At 41.2% G+C, this 19,248-nt stretch overlaps 1 protein-coding gene across 1 annotated transcript in view; it reads left to right on the top strand.

Annotated features, from left to right (window-relative positions):
• DENND3 (DENN domain containing 3) overlaps positions 1-19,248 on the top strand; it is a 78,614-nt gene that overhangs the window by 15,939 nt on the left and 43,427 nt on the right. The window contains 5 exon segments of the mRNA XM_065399595.1: positions 3,128-3,404; positions 4,149-4,264; positions 4,862-5,001; positions 14,883-14,994; positions 16,200-16,319. Coding sequence (XP_065255667.1) covers positions 3,128-3,404; positions 4,149-4,264; positions 4,862-5,001; positions 14,883-14,994; positions 16,200-16,319 — 765 coding nt within the window.

Genomic DNA, 19,248 nt, shown 5'->3' with positions numbered 1-19,248 from the left:
TTTTGCACTTAAAGCAGGGATTTAATCTCTGTTGTTTTAGCTATTAAAGTCTTTTATAATTCTTCCCTCTCCTCTCCAAGTATCCAAATTGTAAGCAATTCTTGCCATTTCTCCCTTTTGTTTAAAAAAAACAAATCAACCTTTCCTTTGTCTCAATTTCTACATATTTTTGATCTTCTCCTGCCTTCCTTTCTGGTTGCCTGCCTGCATCGTTCTCCTGCCCATACAAAGTGAGATGCTAAATTGATATCTCCTTTGCTTGTTGATTAGTCCTCTTCATCCCTTACCATTTACCCACCATATAAAGTTTAAATTGCCTGTCTCCCTCAAAACTCCACCCTGCACCATGCGCAGCCTCTGCACATCTGCCTTTACGCCCTGTTCATTTTTTTTCTCCCTCCTATCTTCTTGCCTTCTCTGTGCTGTCCTCTCTGCATGGGAGGACTTCTCCATCCCAATGGGCATGTTCTAATCCTCTTCTTCAACTCCCTCCTGCCCCTCCCCCCCCAGAGGCACTTCTTCCATGGCCTCCACAAATACTCTCCATGAAACCTTCTTTATTCCAATGTTAGATGAGAAGAGAATGAGATCAGGAAAACAAAACAAATATATCTAAGATTGCACTCTCCTCTGGGTCTTCCAGTGCATCTTATCCTGTCTTCTTTTTCTTTCTCTGGAATGGTAGGATGTTTGGAGCAGGGTCTGTCTTTATATCTGTCACCCGTACATGACCTAGCACATTATGGGGGTGTGGGGGAGGTAACTAAGTAGGTAATCTTTTCTATCACTAATTTCTAGGATATTATTGGATAACAGTGGAAGAGCGTGATAAATATATAGAAGGTTAAAAGATGAGACTTTGGCTAGAAAATTTAACATCAGCTGACTTTGATCCTGACAATAAGGTCACTGTGTCAGAACTGACAGTGCGGTAAAGAGAGAGGTTGGATTTAATGCTGCTGCTGAAGACAGTGACATAAAGGAACTGCCACCCCCACAAGATGTCACACTGTGAGGCTATTAAATCCCTGGACATAATCCAGAACTCTGTAGCAAAGAAGTGTCATAGCCCTCAGTACGAGTGAATTATTAATTGACTGATAAGTGAATTTGGTAATTCTTTTGTAGACTCCTTGTTTTTCTTGTATAACAGTTTCAGGGCTAAGGGATAATTCCTTGATTTCACACTAAAATGTTTAGTAGCATGTTTTAGTAGTGATCAAATTAGAAATGTCTCGTCTCGTTTCTTGTTTACTTCATTAGAAATTAGAAAACAACTGCCAATTAAGAGAAAAATGAAGCTTCAGACTCTTACCATGTCAGTAATATGTCAGTCACCAGCCCAATTTATTACATTAATATATTTTTAAGTTAATTGCCATCCTCTGGATCTCCCAGTGGATACTTATCTAACCTTTGTCTTAGGCCAGGTCCACACTACCGCGGTAGTTCGACAGCTGGCAATCGAAGTTCCGGGTTCGATTTATCGCGTCTGGTCTGGACGCGATAAATCGATCCCGGAAGCGCTCGCCGTCGACTGCGGTACTCCAGCTCGGCGAGAGGAGTACCGCGGAGTCGACGGGGAGCCTGCCTGCCGCGTGTGGACCGCGTCTGAACCGCGGTAAGTTCGAACTAGTTGCGTACCTTAGTTCGAATTTGGGGGTTAGTGTAGACCAGGCCTTAGATTGTAAAGTCCTTGTGGCAGAGACAAGGTCTTTAATTGTGTTTTGTAGAAGGGTGATTTTTTTCACCCTTAATTTAAATTATTTGAAATGTGGTAAGTATACTGCAATAGCATAAGTAAGATACAGAAAAATTAGAAGGAATATATAATTTCAAAGATATTTTTGTATGTACACTCCAGTCTGGAGGAAATCGCTGGTTTGACCCACCCATTAACACAGAGGTAAGTCATTTAAAAACTTTTCTTAATTCCAAAACTTTTGATATGAAAAGGTCTGTTTTTAAATGAAGCAATGCAGCATTGGTTGATTGTTGAGCTGTTCAAAATAGTGGCAATATGTGCAGGAGGGAAAGGGCAGAATTGTGCCTTTGGGAATATTTTTCATATACATACTACATTATGTTTGAAGTTGAAAGTAAATAGCCATAGGTCTGATTTATCCGTCCCTTCGCCTTGAAGCAAAGATTTGAAGATGGAGACACATGTATTCTGTCACAGTGAGGTCTAGCTTCCCAGTTTCCACAAACCCTTAGGACGCACAAAATTTTCTCTTGCAATTTTGAGGCTGTAGAATTAATCTGTTTCTGCAGCCAAGGAGTTAGAGATGTGACTATTCAGATCTGGCCCCACCACTCAGTCACAGGCATGTAAGGGAGCAGCAGCCCCCTTGCCCATCTTCTGAAATCTTCCAGGGTAAGTTGTTACAAAAAGAGAGAGCAAGAGTTTGTAGAACTACAGTATTTTTTACAAAGCTACTTACCAGAAAGCATTGCAATTTGCCACACAATTTTATAGTGTCTGGCCATGTACCTATGTAAGTCAGAGGGAAAACCCTCATTAAGGTCCATAGATACCGTATTACACCCTTAGTGCTTAAAATGCCTCTTACCATTTTTTTTTATTTTTTGGGGGTGATAGTGTTGGTAGCATGCAGTTTTTAACTGTGGGTATAAAATTGTGTGGTAATGTAGAAGTATGGTCTTTTTTTGAAAAATAGTATAAAAGAAATAAAAATGTAATTTTTATGAAACCAAGGATATACTTGAGGGGATGTGGACATATTTTCCTTTTTGTTCTTGTTTATTTCTGAGAAAACTGTAAGACAAATAGAACACGTGAAAGGAGGAAAAAGTATCTTTTTGGTATGTGCTGATGTTAGTTTTGGAAGCGTTGCTTGCCAAAGAGAAATCATTGATTTTTAGTAAGGCTTGAATCATGAATAGATTAAGATTAGGGACCTAATGCTGTGACCGTTGAAGACAAATGGAGTCTTTCCATTGAATTCAATGGGTTTAGAATGAGGTCGTGGAAGGGAAAATGAAGAAACTGGAAAGAAGAAAAATATATTCTTGTCACACTTACAATCACGAGGGCAGAATGGAAAATATGGTTAAATACATTAAAAAGAACAATAATAAATATGTCTACTTATTTTGTTTTTAGATTGCTCAGAAAAAAGAGAGAAACTCTCCTCCCCTTGATCCAGAAGTTCTGTCAGTTTTTGTGCCTCCGTTTATCAGCAAAGAGGAGATTCAAGCGACTAATATAAATAGTAGTAACTTCAATAAAACAAAAAGACGTTCTTTCAGAAAAAAGAGAGAGAGACCTAAGGTTGAAAATGTGAAAAATCCAAATGGGGAACAGAAAGCACCTGATACTGAAGATATTAGTGTTCCAAAAGATATTGATCTTATTGGCTTGCCACAACTATGCTTTCCAGGTATTATGTGGTTTTATTTAACTGTTAGTTAAGAAATGTTTATAAACACTTGATCTGTTTGGTGACCTATAATAATAATACAGTCACAGACCTCTTCCCTTATTGTGGCTGTTTATGGATATTGACAATTTAATTTTTTTTATTTGTATTCTCATAGTACCACGCAGCCCTACTCATGGAGCAGGACTCCATTGTGCCAGGGACTGTACAAGTACAGGACAAAGAGACGGTCCCTGCCCGAGAGAGCTTATAATCAAATTTCTCTACTTTCCTATATTTTATGGTATTTTTAAGGCTGTCTTCTCACCTCACCTCTTCTCTGCCTTTAGGTTGAAGAAAATATTTTCCTTCTAAATATGAATGAATACCCTTTCTCACTCCAATACTATATATATTGGGATGTCCCTAAAGTAGAGACCATTTCCCATAAGCCTCTTTTAAAAAAAAATAGGCAAAAATCCATCAGATGGACTTTGTGATATGTTTTTGGCATATCACAAATACAAAATGAGCTGTGTAGTGTTTTCACTTGTTCAGTGAAATTTGTGTATGGCTTAAGATGTTACATAACCATTTCAGATCAAGTGAATTATGTAGATGTGCTATAATCCCTTTTTAAAATGAAGCATTACAATGGAAGTAAAGTAGCAATACTTGCTATATCTATAGCAATGCAAGCTGCGCTATTAAAACAAACTATTTTTCAGTAATGTATGTTTTGAAAAGTACTTGTCTTACTTGCAGGAGGACTTTACATAACTTCTGAATCAAAAGAGGATCACATTCATTTTCTGGTCTTCACAGATGTCTGTGGTAACAGAACTTATGGTGTTGTTGCTCAGTATTACCAACCTATGCAAGTATGTTTTTTACCTTACACTTTTAATAAAACTTACTTAAATATTAGGTAATACATTTTGATAATAATACCTACTTAATTTGATGCTTCACATAAGTTATTGGATATTTGTATATTTTAATACCAATATGGAACAACTCTTATTTTAAGAGAAGTACTCCTCACTTAATACAATATTGTGCCCATATACTCAAGCACAGTTCCCACAGAATTCAGTGGCAATGGTGCTGGAGTATCTGAGAGCAAAATTTGGCCTTAAGCATATTTTTAGGTGCTTTAATGTTTGTGAGTTATATACTCCATGTTCTTGGTAGATGTTCATAGCGCAAATAACTTGCTTTTAGCAGGGGGATCTAACCTTTCCAAACTGATATATATATATATATATATATATATATATATATATATATATATATATATATATATATATATATATATATATATATATATATATATATATATTTTTAAAGGAGTCTAAGGGAGTTAGATGTTCAAATCTCAATGGGAGTTGGGTGTCTAATTTGCTTAGATTCTCTCAAAAATACCAACCGTAATTTCATGAGTAACATCACAACATTAATATGTAGCTTTCTTGTAGGATGGTTATATCTCTTCAAATGGGCAGGCCCACAGGGAATCTGTGCAGACTGCTAAAGCTTTTGGCTGCTTCGTACCATTTGCTATTTGTGTCATATCCAGATATCCATATTTTAATGCCCTTAAGGACTGTCTCTCGTGGTAAGTATTACTGTTATATCATTTATGCCTGTGCTGCAAATACATTTACAAGTCAGTCCTTTACGTACAAATTGTCAAAATTTGACAATGTAGTGGGAATGTTTGAGTGACAATAAAACTGGAGTTTGTTATAAGTGATTATGGCATGAGGCAGGGGACAAAACAAAATTAAAACAAAAGCCACCTGGATAGTAACAAAATAGAAATGCAGTTTCAAAGAAATTCCAGTGTTGGTGTTCTTTGAGATTTTATCTGGCTGTGCAAAATTAATATCTGCAGGGAACTGATTTCTAATATAGATTTATCTAGATTCTCCCTGGAAGATCTCAAACTCTACAGGTCTCTCTATTTGGGGAAAATCATTTTAAAACACTTCACTGTGAACAGAATAAGTTTCACAAAGAGCATAAGTAAACTTGTCTCTAACTGGTTAGACACACTGTGGAATAAGGTGACCTAGCCACTCTATGTGAAGGAATACATGATTACTTGGATTCTGATAGTCCACAGGCAAATTAGGAGGAGAGAATCTTTTAGTTCCCAAAAACAACAAGGAGTCTGGTGGCACCTTAAAGACTAACAGATTTATTTGGGCATAAGCTTTTGTGGGTAAAAACCTCACTTCTTCAGATGCATAGAGTGAAAGTTACAGATGCAGGCATTATATACTGACACATGGAGAGTAGGGAGTTACTTCGCAAGTGGAGAACCAGTGTTGACAGGGCCAATTCAATCAGGGTGGATGTAGTCCACTCCCAATAATAGATGAGGAGGTGTCAATTCCAGGAGAGGAAAAGCTGCTTCTGTAATGAGCCAGCCACTCCCAGTCCCTATTCAATTCCAGATTAACGGTGTTAAATTTGCAAATGAATTTTAGTTCTGCTGTTTCTCTTTGAAGTCTGTTTCTGAAGTTTTTTTGTTCAATGATAGCGACTTTTAAATCTGTAATAGAATGACCAGGGAGATTGAAGTGTTCACTTACTGGTTTTTGTATGTTACCATTCCTGATGTCCGATTTGTGTCCATTTATTCTTTTGCGGAGGGACTGTCCGGTTTGGCCAATGTACATGGCAGAGGGGCATTGCTGGCACATGATGGCATATATAACATTAGTAGATGTGCAGGTGAATGAGCCCTTGATGGTGTGGCTGATGTGGCTGGGTCCTCTGATGGTGTTGCTGGAGTAGATATGGGGACAGAGTAGGCAACGAGGTTTGCTACAGGGATTGGTTCCTGGGTTGGTGTTTCTGTGGTGTGGTGTGTAGTTGCTGGTGAGTATTTGCTTCAGGTTGGGGGGTTGTCTGTAAGCGAGGACTGGCCTGCCTCCCAAGGTCTGTGAGAGTGAGGGATCATTTTCCAGGATAGGTTGTAGATCGTGGATAATGCGCTGGAGAGGTTTTAGCTGGGGGCTGTATGTGATGGCCAGTGGTGTTCTGTTATTGTCCTTGTTGGACCTGTCCTGTAGTAGGTGATTTCTAGGTACCCGTCTTGCTCTGTCAATCTGTTTCCTCACTTCCCCAGGTGGGTTATTGTAGTTTTAAGAATGCTTGATAAAGATCTTGTAGGTGTTTGTCTCTGTCTGAGGGGTTGGAGCAAATTCGGTTGTATCTTAGGGCTTTTAGTTCCCAAATTACACTGTTTTGAAGGCTTAACAGTGAGACTAATAATCTACATTCTAAAACTTCTTAAAATACTTGAACTTTAAAGGTGGGTCAAGAGATGGGATGGAACTTGGAAAACTGTTTTGTTGACTATCGTAGCCTCAATTTATTGTGGGGGCTACTATCTCAAGTTTTCACATTTTCACCTTCAACCTGTTTAATATGTATATGCCTGTGTCTGAAGTGGATTGTAAGCTCCTTAGGGCAGGTACTCTGTCTTTTTACATTTGTACAATGCTGAATAACCTGCGGTTGTAGGCCTGCTGTAATAATCTAAATGAAAAAACAAGAGTTTCTGCTGTTGTTTTTCAACCAATGCTAAGTCTCAAAAATGCCAGGAACCTATTCATGAATTTGACATGAATTTGCTGAATAGTTCTCCCCTCCACCCCAAAAACAGGTTGTGTAGGAATCCCTTATAAGCTTTAAGCCAGTGGTTAGAAAACTCACCCAGGATGTGGGTCACCAGGTTCAGTTAACCCCTCTGCCTGCTGTGGAGAATGGGTCTGAACTTGTGTCTTCCACATTGCAAGCCAGTGTCCTAACCATTGGGTTATGTGGGATATTGTGGAACAGGGGTCTGTCAATCTCTCCTGTTGAAGCTGTTCCATTTATAAATAATTAGTCATTGAAGAAGGGACTTGAACCTGTATCTTCCATACGCTAGGTGAATACCCTAACCACCAGGCTATATAGTCACTCACTCACTTTCCCTGGCCCAGTGATTATTCATTGTCAATCATAATGCTAATTTATAGTCATTCATAAAGACAGAACATAAGAACTGCCATACTGGGTCAGACCAATAGTCCATCTAGCCCAGTGCCCTGTCTTCCGACATGACCAATGCCAGGTGCTTCAGAGGAAATGAACATATAATCATCAAGTGATCCATCCCTGTCTCCCATTCCCAGCTTCTGGCAAACAGAGGCTAGGGACACTTCAGAGCATGGTTTTGCATGTTAATAATCTTAAACCCCTCTTACTGATGCTTCAGAAGGGACAGAGCAGAGACTGGCTTCTCTAGTGGACAGTCTCCTTATAAATATGGAGCAAAGGACAAACACCCATTCTGATAAAACAGAACCTTTCCAAGATCTAGGATACGATCAACAAAAGACTATCACTGGCCCATCTGTGCAGTGTAGCAGAAGTAAAGAAAGTTTCACCCAGCTCTAAATATGATCACTCCAGTTTCCTCATGAAACACTAGTTAGTAGATAAGTTTAGATCTTGCATTCTCCTGGCTTTTAGCTCTCTGCATTCTCCACAAGGAAAGAGAATATTTTCATGTGAGGAAAGCATTCACCGCTGTCCATTTTATCTGCGTTGAAACTGAAAGCTTAATTCTGTGTGGCAGTTTGAAGCAAAGAGCTGGGGAGCATGCTCCGTGTAGATGGAATATTCGCAATCTCTAACTTCAGCCTTCAGCTGGTGATTTTTTTTAGCAGTTGGTTACTCATTTGGCTATGTTAAGTTTCATGCAGCAGGCATGCAGCAGCCTCTATTTCCAGTGATTTCCCTAACTCCTATTGCAGGGAGCGGTTTGGCTGATGGATCCATGTGGCTGCAGATCCACCATCCAGGCTCTTCCCATTCCTCAAGAATGCTACACCAGCAAAAATCCCCACAAAGCATAGGTTGCCGTATACAAAGAATGCAGACTCTCTTGTGGGCCTTCTGTTGTTATAGACAGTGATACTCAGACTGAGGCTCGTGAGCTGCAAGTGGCTCTTTAATGGGTCTCCTGCGGCTCTTTGCAGCACGTGATATTAAAATACTGTGTGATTTAATTATTAATCAATTAGGATGCTATTACTATGTTCTTAACCAATTGTAGTTGATATAGTAATAACACTTCGTCAGTCATTTTGCTGTGAGAATAATATATAAATAAAAATAGTAAATGAAACTCTCACACTGGTGGCTTTTTTGAGTAATGCTGATCACCAATTTGGCTCCTGAACCACTGAGATCTGACTATCATTGTTATAGAGGAACAGTATTATCCTCTATCTTAAGGTCACCCAACAATTTTTTCCAACTTTATTCTCCTTTTTTTTTTTTAAAGAGCTCTAACAGGACTTTGAAAGTTGGAATGAGGATAGTTCTGGGGGCAGGAAGGTGTCTTTTGCTGCTGCTTATTCCGCTCTGAAGGTGTGTGTGTGTGTGTGTGAGAGAGAGAGATTCTGGTTCTCCCAGAACACTCCTGTGCACAGTTCACATGCTCCAGCACCTCCAGTGAACAGGATTTGGCCCTAAATGGGATTGATATTTTTATTCGTACATGATATCTCCGAGTTATTTTTTATCTTTTTGGGCATTCAGCTCAAGTTCCTAACATAAGTCAAAGGGAAGCCAATAGTAGAAGTTACAACTTGCTCTTGTCCCAGTTATTTTTTTTAATCTGAGACATGTTCATATTTTGTAATTGGATACATTAAATCCTGGTGGGTACCTTGAGTCACATTACTGACTTGGAAATTTCCTTCAGAACAATCAAGATCTTTATATTCTGTACCATTAATCTTAATTTTATAAATACTTGTTGCATTACAAGTGGGCAGTGCTGGTGATTCTAGTGCCAGAACAAACTGAAAGGGAGACAGGGGAGTGTGTGACTCTGTCTCCAAGGCAAACAACTGAGAGTCCAGACCATTACCAAACATTGTTGCTGTTGGATTAATCTACAGGAGTATAGCTCTTTTCAAAAAGTTAAGGGTTTTTGAACAGGTATTTCCATTCCAGTGTGTGTGTTATGCTATCCATGTCCTGACACATCAATAATCATAGAATATCAGAGTTGGAAGGGACTCAGGAGGTCATCTAGTCCAACCCCCTGCTTAAAGCAGGACCAATCCCCAAACAGATTTTTGCCCCAGATCCCTAAATGGCCCCCTCAAGGATTTAACTCACAACCCTCGGTTTAGAAGGCCAATGCTCAAACCACTGAGCTATCCCTTCCCCCTCTAATATAACACTTTTCATCAGTAGATCTCAAGTGCTTTACAAAAATCAGTGTCATTATCTCCATTTTACAGTTGGTGAAACTGAGGCACAGAGAAGCAGGAATAGAACCCAGGTCTCGTGAGGCCTAGTCTAGTACGCTTGTCCCTAAGCCACAAGTTCTCCTACTTTCTAGCTAAACTGAAAAAAGCATCTTTTAGTTGGTGACAACCACCCATTTCTGGGTGAATCCCCATCTTGGATGGATGAACATTCTCTCTTTCTCTGTCTCTTTCTCAACATGTCCCTAAGTCTGCTCTACAGAAGATTATGAGCCATTTGTGAGCCAGCCCAAAGATGCTGTTAGAAGGCCTTCCTTTCTGAAAAATTTCTAAAGTAAATCAAGCTCAGTTAATAGTGTTAGAGAACCTGTACACTCCTTTGTAATCTCTTTGCTTGAAGTATATTTTTTGTTCCCACAGCTCATTTCTGTCGGGCAGGCTTTTCCAAGGCATCCCTATCAGATACTATAGTAGTACAGACACTCCCCGGGTTACGCAAATCCGGACTTACGGAAAAAGTTCCATAAGCTTTTTTTTTTTTTTTTTGGCGCGTAATTGTCGGGTATACGTTCCCGACTTACGCAAAATTCGACTTACGCGAGGCGTTCCGGAATGGAATGCTTGCGTAAGTCGGGGAGCGTTTGTACATAAATAGGCACAGTTCTGTTTAAAGTTGTCTGTCCCTTTCCTTTTGTACATTTTCCCTTTTTGTTGATGCAAATGTCAGGATTTAACCAACTAATTGTGGCATATGATTTATTGGGTGTGCTAAGATCCTGTTTATGCCTCAAAACACTGACCGGCCTTCTCACTGTGCTGATAATGTCTGTTGCATAGCCTAATAGGCATATACTAGTGAAAGTCTCAAAGAACTCAGTCTGTTCAGTTTAACAAAGAGATGGTTAAGGGGTAACTTGATCACAGTCTATAAGTAGCTGTATCCTTCTCTTCCCTCATGGATCACCTGGAAGCTGGCAAGTGCTCATGTTTTGCTTGTGCATCTGATATTCTTCAGGATGATGAAGATCCTGGGGAGGTCCTAGCGGCGGTGTTGGGTAGGTGGGAATCTTCAGTCCACCTATCTGCAGCAGCTTTATACTTATAGAAAGAATGACAGTTGGCTGTGCCTCCATCTGAATAGGCACTGTATAACTCTGGTAGGGTACCTTGGTAGCGTCCAGGAACAACTCTGTCCTAAACGATGCAATAGGTAAGTTGGATCCACAGGCAGCTTTACTTCAAAGTAATATAGCAAAATACAATGACAGTGCAACAGAATACAATTGCTACCTACTGCAGCAACTGTGACAAGATGATAATAGGTGGCAGCTAATGGTTGTGACTTCTAAACATTTAAGTAAACTTAATCGCTACTCACTGCAACAGACTTGCGTTAAAAAACAAACCCGTTAAACGTCCACAAGAACATTCACCATCAGCACCTCCACACTTTTTCAGGCCATGATCTTTTTTTGTCAGCTTCCTCTCTTCCAGTTACCCAGTTTCCCAGCCTATCAGTACAGCCCCTGTAGGATCTCCTGACTTTCCACTTCTGCCCAAATACAGGATTGCAGAGACAAGTTCAAAGTGTCCCAGAAGATGCCAAATGCTGCATCGTAGGATTTGTAGTCCTTACAGTGCCTAGCCACTACAATTCAATTGGAAGTAGTTGTAGTTTTTTGGAACCAATGTACAGTACAAAGAAGCCTAATTAAAACACCTCTGGCAAGGTCCAGAAGCCCCCATAATGGAGGGAGCCTACATACCTATATGGGGAACAGAAATTTGATAAGAGGGCTCTCTTCAATGTAATAGACCTTGCTATGAAAAGATCCAGTGACTGTAAGTTGAAACTAGACAAACTCAGATTAAAAATGAGGCGCAAATTTTTAACCATGAGGGTAATTAACCATGGGAACAATTTACCAAGGATTGTGATGGATTTTCCATTGCTGAAATGTTTAAAATCCAGATTGGATGTTTTTCTAAAAGATGTGCTCTAGTAAGTTCAAACGGGAATATATTTAGGGAAGTCCTATGACCTGTATTATACAGGAGGTCACTATGGTCCCTTCTGGCTTTATAACCTCTGAACCATTATTTTTTTCAGAATTAATTTTTCTCTACTGGGGGGGAGGGATAGCTCAGTGGTTTGAGCATTGGCCTGCTAAACCCAGGGTTGTGAGTTCAATCCTTGAGGGGGCCACTTAGGGCTCTGGGGCAAAATCAGTACTTGGTCCTGCTAGTGAAGGCAGGGGGCTGGACTCAATGACCTTTCAAGGTCCCTTCCAGTTCTAGGAGATAGGATATCTCCATTAATTTAATTAATACAGGGGGAGGGATAGCTCAGTGCTTTGAGCATTGGCCTGCTAAACCCAGGGTTGTGAGTTCAATCCTTGAGGGGGCCACTTAAGGAACTGGGGTAAAAATCTGTCTGGGGATTGGCCCTGCCTTGAGCAGGGGGTTGGACTAGATGACCTCCTGAGGTCCCTTCCAACCCTGATATTCTATGATTCTAACACTGAATACTTTTTGCTGGACCAAAGCTCTGCTTGGAGGATTGTGGAAAGCTTTTCAATCTTTATAACTGAGCACCTTTTGTATGACTTAATTGGGGTACAATTTTACTTTTGCTCAAAATACCAGCAAGCTGAAAATCAGGTCTCCCTGCCCACATTTTCAAATGTGTGAAAGACAGAGGACAGTCCTCCTGGTTGAAATGCTACACCATTAGGGAGTTTTGCTATACGTCACACTGACAGACTAGGATAGCTGCAGGTATTCTGTTCTGAGGACAGCTTTATTGCTAGGTGGCTCTCTGAAACTGTTGCCTTGGTTTATTTTAATTTTTCTGTTACCTGTGCTGGAGAAGCAAGAAGTTTAGGTTAAGGTTTTCAAAAGTGACCAGTGATTTAGGAGAGTATTAATTTTTGGGTACTCAACTTGCAATTCCTTAAAGGGTCCCAATTTTCAGAGTATGGATCTTAAGGGGGCCCAATTTTCAGTGTGTGAGTGCTCAGCACTTTCTGAAAATCAGGCCCCTTGGATGTGTCTCAAGTTGACCACCCAAAAATTGACCCCCCCACCCCAAATCACTAGTGACTTTGGTCTTAGTGGCTGAATCAGGTTCTAGTATTAGTTAGTTACACTTAGACACCCAAAGCATTCCTGTTGAATTTTCTGGTGGGAAAGGCAGCAGACAACTTGAGTTTCCCTTAGGATAGGGTAGGTAGATCAAGACCTTGTTCCCTGAGCTTCAGGGTCTGGGAGTTCTACAGAAGCAGTGCATGCAGTGTGTTGTAGGAGGAAGCACCTTTTGTTGCTCAAAACCATCCTCCCCTTGGTTAATGAAGGAGCAGTGGTGACTAGTTCTAAAGAATCAAGCTTAGGGTTAGTCTACACTTGCAATGTTAAAGTGCTGCTGTGGCAGCACTTTAATGTGGCTTGTGTAGTCGTGGCAGAGCACTGGAATAGGGCTCTCCCAGCGCTCTTAAAAACCCCCACCTCCATGAGGGGCATAGCTAGCCCCCAGCGCTGGTGCACTATCTACACTGGCGCTTTACAGCGCTGAAACTTGCTGCACTCGGGTGTGTTTTTTCACACCCCTGAGCAAGAAAGTTGCAGCGCTGTCAAGTGCCAGTGTAGACAAGCCCTTAGGCTTGCTTGGCCGAAGGGATGGGGCCAGCAGGTGGGGTTGGAGGTTGAGGTGAGGAGAAGAGATGGCAAAATCATGGGGGGGGGAAAAATTGGATCACCGTGGTTTTGATAGGGAAGAGTTGTCATCATCTGAAAGGAGGGGCCAAACTAGGAGTGAACTTTGAAACTATTGGCAAGATAATCTATATAGATTTCTGTTCAGGAGAGGACATTGGTCTAATTTTTCAAGTGTAACTAGTAATTTTGGGTAACTTACTTTTAAGTGGCAGACTTGAGATACCTTGAAGAGGTATGAGTTTCAGAAAACATGGAACCCCCACCTTCTGGAAGTCAGGCCTATCTGTGGTGTTTCAAGTTGGACAACCAAAAATGTACCCAAAATTACTAGTCACTTTTGAAAAATTAGATGGTTGTATGACTCCTGAATGGCTGGCTCAGTGCTAAGAAAGGTAAAGTCTGATAATATCTTGTGTTTTAGACTGTCATTACATAACCTTGTAGTTTGTCGGAAAGGACTTCCAGCACTGAAATTAGAACCTCTCTATGATGTGACTCCTCCAGTTATTGGCTGGAATAAACTCTTACGTATTTGTCTTTGTCTCCTAGTGGCTGATCAGGATCCACATTCTCTGATTGTGGGGAACAGTTGGTAGTCTCCAGTTCGTTATTGTGCTCTGTGGTGCTCTGTCTCTTTGCTAGGCAGTGTGCAAAGATAGGGAAAGAAATGGTCACTTCCGCATGGAGTTTAAACCCCAAGTTAGACACAAATCACAACAACTATTGCACTGAAAATATGATAATATTGTGGTATGAATTGGAGCTGACAACAGTGTCTGAACTTATTTTCACAGGCAAACATAATAGCATATTTATGTACAAAAAATTAACCAAAGCATTTAAAAAAAAAAAAATCTGATAATGTAATTTAAAATTGAAAATTTATATGCACAAAAGTCAGGAAATTCAAAGTTCTAACGTCTTATAGTTATTAATTTTGCTACAAAATTTGCTACAAATGCTACAAAAAATGCATGCACATTGAATCACACATTTTAATGGTCATTTATTGCATTACTCTATATTTGTGCAATGATACTTTAGGAAATTAAACTTTTGAGTTTGACGTGCATTTAATTTCTCAATTGTAATGCTGCAGTAGTAATTCTTTTTTTGGATTGTGTATTTTTAATTTATAACTGAATAGTGCATGTAGGCCTGCAAGAAACAGGCTAATTTCCAATAAGCTCTAGCCTTCTGTGGTTTTGAAATGGCTAAGAAGTTAAACTCCCAAAATAGAAACATTTGACAGACTTGCACACATGAAGAATAAATAAAGTTGTGTGTGAAAGATATGAAAGAGCAGCTTCATATACAGCAGCAATGTTAAAATCAATTGGAGCCTCTAAATTATCTAATAAACCAGAGGTTAAATAGTTGTAATAATATTTTTATCCATCCCAACAATTTTTTGTTTTAAGGTATCAAGGAAGAGTTTATTTTTTAGCCTCTTTGCATGTTACATTTTAAAAAAATATTTGGCATACTTTAATTTCAGCTTACTGGTACATCTGAGACCTCTCAAGGATTTAGACATTGATGATCGTATAAAAGAATTTGCAGCAAAATTATCTTTAATACCCAGTCCTCCACCAGGAACACTCCACTTGGTAATTAGTGAAGCTCAATTTCATAATTATTTTAACATTACCTGCTATAAAATACTAAGTATGTTGTTTGTGTAAAATGGGGTATAGTCTGTAACACCAGTTTTAATGCCAGTGTGATGCCACTGAAGTCAGTACCTGTGCTTTGGGGGCATAGACTGCTCTTACCCTGTTTTCTAATGGACACATGGTACACAAAAGAGGTGGGGAGAAGGTGGGGCCATAGCTCTGCACAGCAGATAGGGTAGTGAGGAGAGGAAGGGTTGTTGAGTGGTTAGTGCTAGTCTAGTACTTGGGAGATGTGGTTTCAGTTCCCTGCTCTGCTATAGATGTTTTGTGTGTCTTTGGGCAAGTCACTTAGCTTCAATTCCCCATCTGTAAAATGAGGACAATACTTCCCTATGTTACAGGGGTGTTGGGAGAATAAATACATTAAAGATTGTGAGGCTCTCAGATACTACAATAATGGGGACCATATATAGGTGCACTGTAAAAAGGGGTCTATTCTCCCTTTGTGCACCTGGGAGCTTCAAGAAGCTGCTTTTGGAATGGTGCAGCTCTCCACAGTTCCTTCTGTGGGTTGTGTCTAAATGCATGATTCAGCTCTTCATTATTAACCTTATTTAAATCAAATCAAATATAAGCTGGTCTACGTTTTACGTTGTAATCAGCAAGCAGTGAAATTACAAATTATGTTTTGGTAAAGTTTCTCAGTTAGAATTGGAGAAAAAATATTAGATAACAAAGCAGGTGAATCCAGACATATTGCTCTGATAAAGGCAGAGGTAGCCTAGAAAGACAGACTGCAGTTAGACTAAACTTACAATAGACATAATTGACAAGAGTCCCTTAAAGATGTTTTTATTATGATTATATCAAAATACATTTTATAATTTTGTAAAAAAGGTATTTCATTTCCTCAATGTTAATATCTGTTTCAGTATCTAAAATCTCTTACTAGACTGAAAAGAAACACAAAATGCTTTATAAATCTTTATGGAGATAGTTATTATTGAGTTTAATACTTCCAGTACTGCAATTATCTTTTGTATATGAAGCTACATTTTAGGTTCTGTGCTTTTTTATATATATATATATATAATTTTCTGTCTGATAACTGTAATATTTTATTGCTAAAATTGGGTTTTAAAATTTCTGTGGGACCATTTCTTCATTAAAAATTAATTGAAAAACATGTGTTACTACAGATATTTAATATGAAACCACTACAGATAGTCTTTCCATCACGGGAGGATCCAGACAGCCCAATTATTGACTTGAATCTTCATCTTCCATTACTATGTTTCAAACCAGAACAGGTGCTACAGGTAATAAAAAACAAACTTTAAAGATTCTATAAAGTGTCACATTTTTTGCTTGTTACCTTGATTCCTTTGTTGTTTGTTCCCAGAAAAAAATCTGCAAGATGGAGTTCAGCTTGGGAGTACATATCAGTAATTTAGGGTTAAATACATTAGAGAGATGTAATTATCCCCAAATCATGCACTTGTAAACACAGGAAATTCAGAGCTAAGGTTAAAGTTAAAAGAAATCCTAACACATTAAAATATATGGAAATGCCCATTTAGGGCACTCAAACAATTTAACTCTGTGTAGTAATTCCATGCAATAAATAAGTTTCTGAATAAGGCATTTGTGCGTTTTGGGGTCCAGATTAGATTAGATTAAATTGATTTTTAAAGACACATTAGCTTGATTATTCTTTTTCCTTCATGATCTAACACCAGGTGCTAAATTTCTTAAAGGACCGATTGTTAAAACTCAAACTAAACAACAGATTTACTTGTAAACTCTCATAAAATTCATTCTATACTAAAACTGTAAGTGCTGTAATTTTGGGGGAGTATACACTGTTTTTATCATACATAGCAGAGAATTGAATCTGTTTTAAATGCAAAACTCAGCCAACCATAACAATGGAGCCACAACAGGTACCACCATTATATGTGTCCAATGTAATTAATGAAGAAAGGCAAGACAATGTCCTGCCAGCAGCCCCGCCTATTTTCTTAATAGATCACCATTGTCCCCCTCAGCTGCTTCCTCTTTTGAACTGAAGGGCTGACTGAATCCTTGTTTCATCTGTGCCTTTGGTGTGTTCCTAGTGTGCATCTAATCCAGGGGTCGGCAACCTTTCAGAAGTGGTGTGCCGAGTCTTCATTTATTCACTTTAATTTTTTTTTTTTTAATGGAGATATCCCATCTCCTAGAACTGGAAGGGACCTTGAAAGGTCATCGAGTCCAGCCCCCTGCCTTCACTAGCAGGACCAAGTACTGATTTTGCCCCAGATCCCTAAGTGGCCCCCTCAAGGATTGAACTCACAACCCTGGGTTTAGCAGGCCAATGCTCAAACCACTGAGCTATCCCTCCCCCCTTTAAGGTTTCGCGTGCCGGTAATACATTTTAATGTTTTTTAGAAGGTCTCTTTCTATGTCTATATATAATATAACTAAACTACTGTTGTATGTAAAGTAAACAAGGTTTTCAAAATGTTTAAGAAGCTTCATTTAAAATGAAATTAAAATGCTGATTTTAAGCCGCCGGCCTGCTCAGCCCGCTGCCAGCCTGGGGTTCCGTTCACCTAGGCCGGCAGCGGGCTGAGCGGGGCCTGCGGCCAGAACCCCGGCTGGCAAGGGGCCGGCAGCCAGAACCCCAGGTTGGTAGCGGGCTGAGCGGGGCGGTGGCTGGGACCCCAGCTGGCAAGGGGCTGGCAGCCAGAACCCCAGACCGGCGGCGGGCTGAGCGGGGCCGGGACCCAGACCGGCGGCGGGCCGAGCGGCTCAGCCCGCTGCCGGTCTGGGGTTCCGTCCGCTGGCTCCTGCCAGCCAGGGTCCCGGCTGCCGGCCCCGCTCAGCCCGCTGCCGGCCCCTTGCCAGCTGGGGTCCCATCCGCCGGCCCTGCTCAGCCTGAAGTCAACCTGGTGCTCAGGGTGGGGGGAGGGGATGTGGGGGGTGCAAGAGTCAGGGCATGGGGTGTGGAGGGTGCAGGAGTGAGGGCAGAGAGCTGGGGGCATGTAAGGGGGTGCAGGAGTCAGGGATGGGGTCGTGGGGGGGATGCAGGGAGCTGGGGTGCAAGGGGGGGTGCAGGGGTCAGGGCAGAGGGCTTAGGGGGGTGGGTTGGGATCAGGGGGGTGCTCCCAGCCCCCTGCCCTGAGAGGCTCACGGCAGGGGACTGGAGGGATACGCCCCGCTCCTACCCCCTCTTCCCCAAGGCCCCGCTCCTACCCCCCTTCCCCGCCTCCTTGCTGGTCTGAGCAGCGAGGGCGCTGGGGCTGCTCTTCTCCGCTCCCTCGCAAGGGCCATCGGCGGCAGGGAGGGAGAGGAGGCGGGGCTCCATGCAGCACACTGGGGGAAGAGGCGGGGGAGGGGGAAGCTTGGCTGCTGGCGGAGCCTGTTGTACAGCAACAGCCGGCAGGAGCAAACTTGCTTCTGCCCCCTGCACCCGCCAGAGAGAGCGGGGGGCGGAGAAGAGCGGGCTGGGTCGGGCAGGATTTTTAATGGCACGCCGCTGCCTGCCGGGGTCCGGCTCAGCCCACTGCCGGGGTTCGGCAGCGGGCTGAGCGGGACCCCGGCAGGCAGCGGCGTGCCATCAAAAATCAGCTCACGTGCCGACTTGGCACGCGTGCCATAGGTTGCCGACCCCTGATCTAATCCATCTCAGTTCTGAAAATAGGTAGTGTTGGCTTATTTTTTTAGCCATGCCCACAATCTCACGTATTTGTCTGCATGCATTTGGTACACAACCAGCCTTCCCATCTGAAAATGTTGTGCATGATCACCTCCTTCTAGTGCATCTGCATGCATGTGCATTTGGGTAATTGTGCCCATACAAGCATAACAATTTGTGGCCCTTTTCTCTAAAATTTATGTGGTCCATTTGTGTGTTTCATCAGTGTCTGGTTTGGCTTTTTATCCCTTAATTTTGGTGCTATACAGGCCTCTTACATTGTAGTCTTGTGGCTAGAGACAGTGGACTGATAGCCAGGACTCCTGAGGAGAAATCCTAGTTCCACTGAAGTAATGGCAAAACTCTCATTGACTTCAGTGGGGCCAGTATTTCACCCCGGTTTTTATTCCTAGCACTCCGGCTGTGTAAGAATCCTTTAACTTGTATTTGCCTCAGTTTATCAATGTGTAAAATGTGTATTACTGTAACACTGATCTCCTGAAGGTGAACCTCAATTTGTAAATGGTAAAGTGCTTGGAGATGCTTTTAATAGAATTTGCTCTATGTAA

This window comes from Emys orbicularis, chromosome 2 (assembly GCF_028017835.1).
Source record: "Emys orbicularis isolate rEmyOrb1 chromosome 2, rEmyOrb1.hap1, whole genome shotgun sequence".
NCBI classification, from domain to species: domain Eukaryota; kingdom Metazoa; phylum Chordata; order Testudines; family Emydidae; genus Emys; species Emys orbicularis.
The sequence above is the reverse complement of the archived record's forward strand: the minus strand, read 5'-3'. Positions and strand labels throughout refer to the sequence as shown.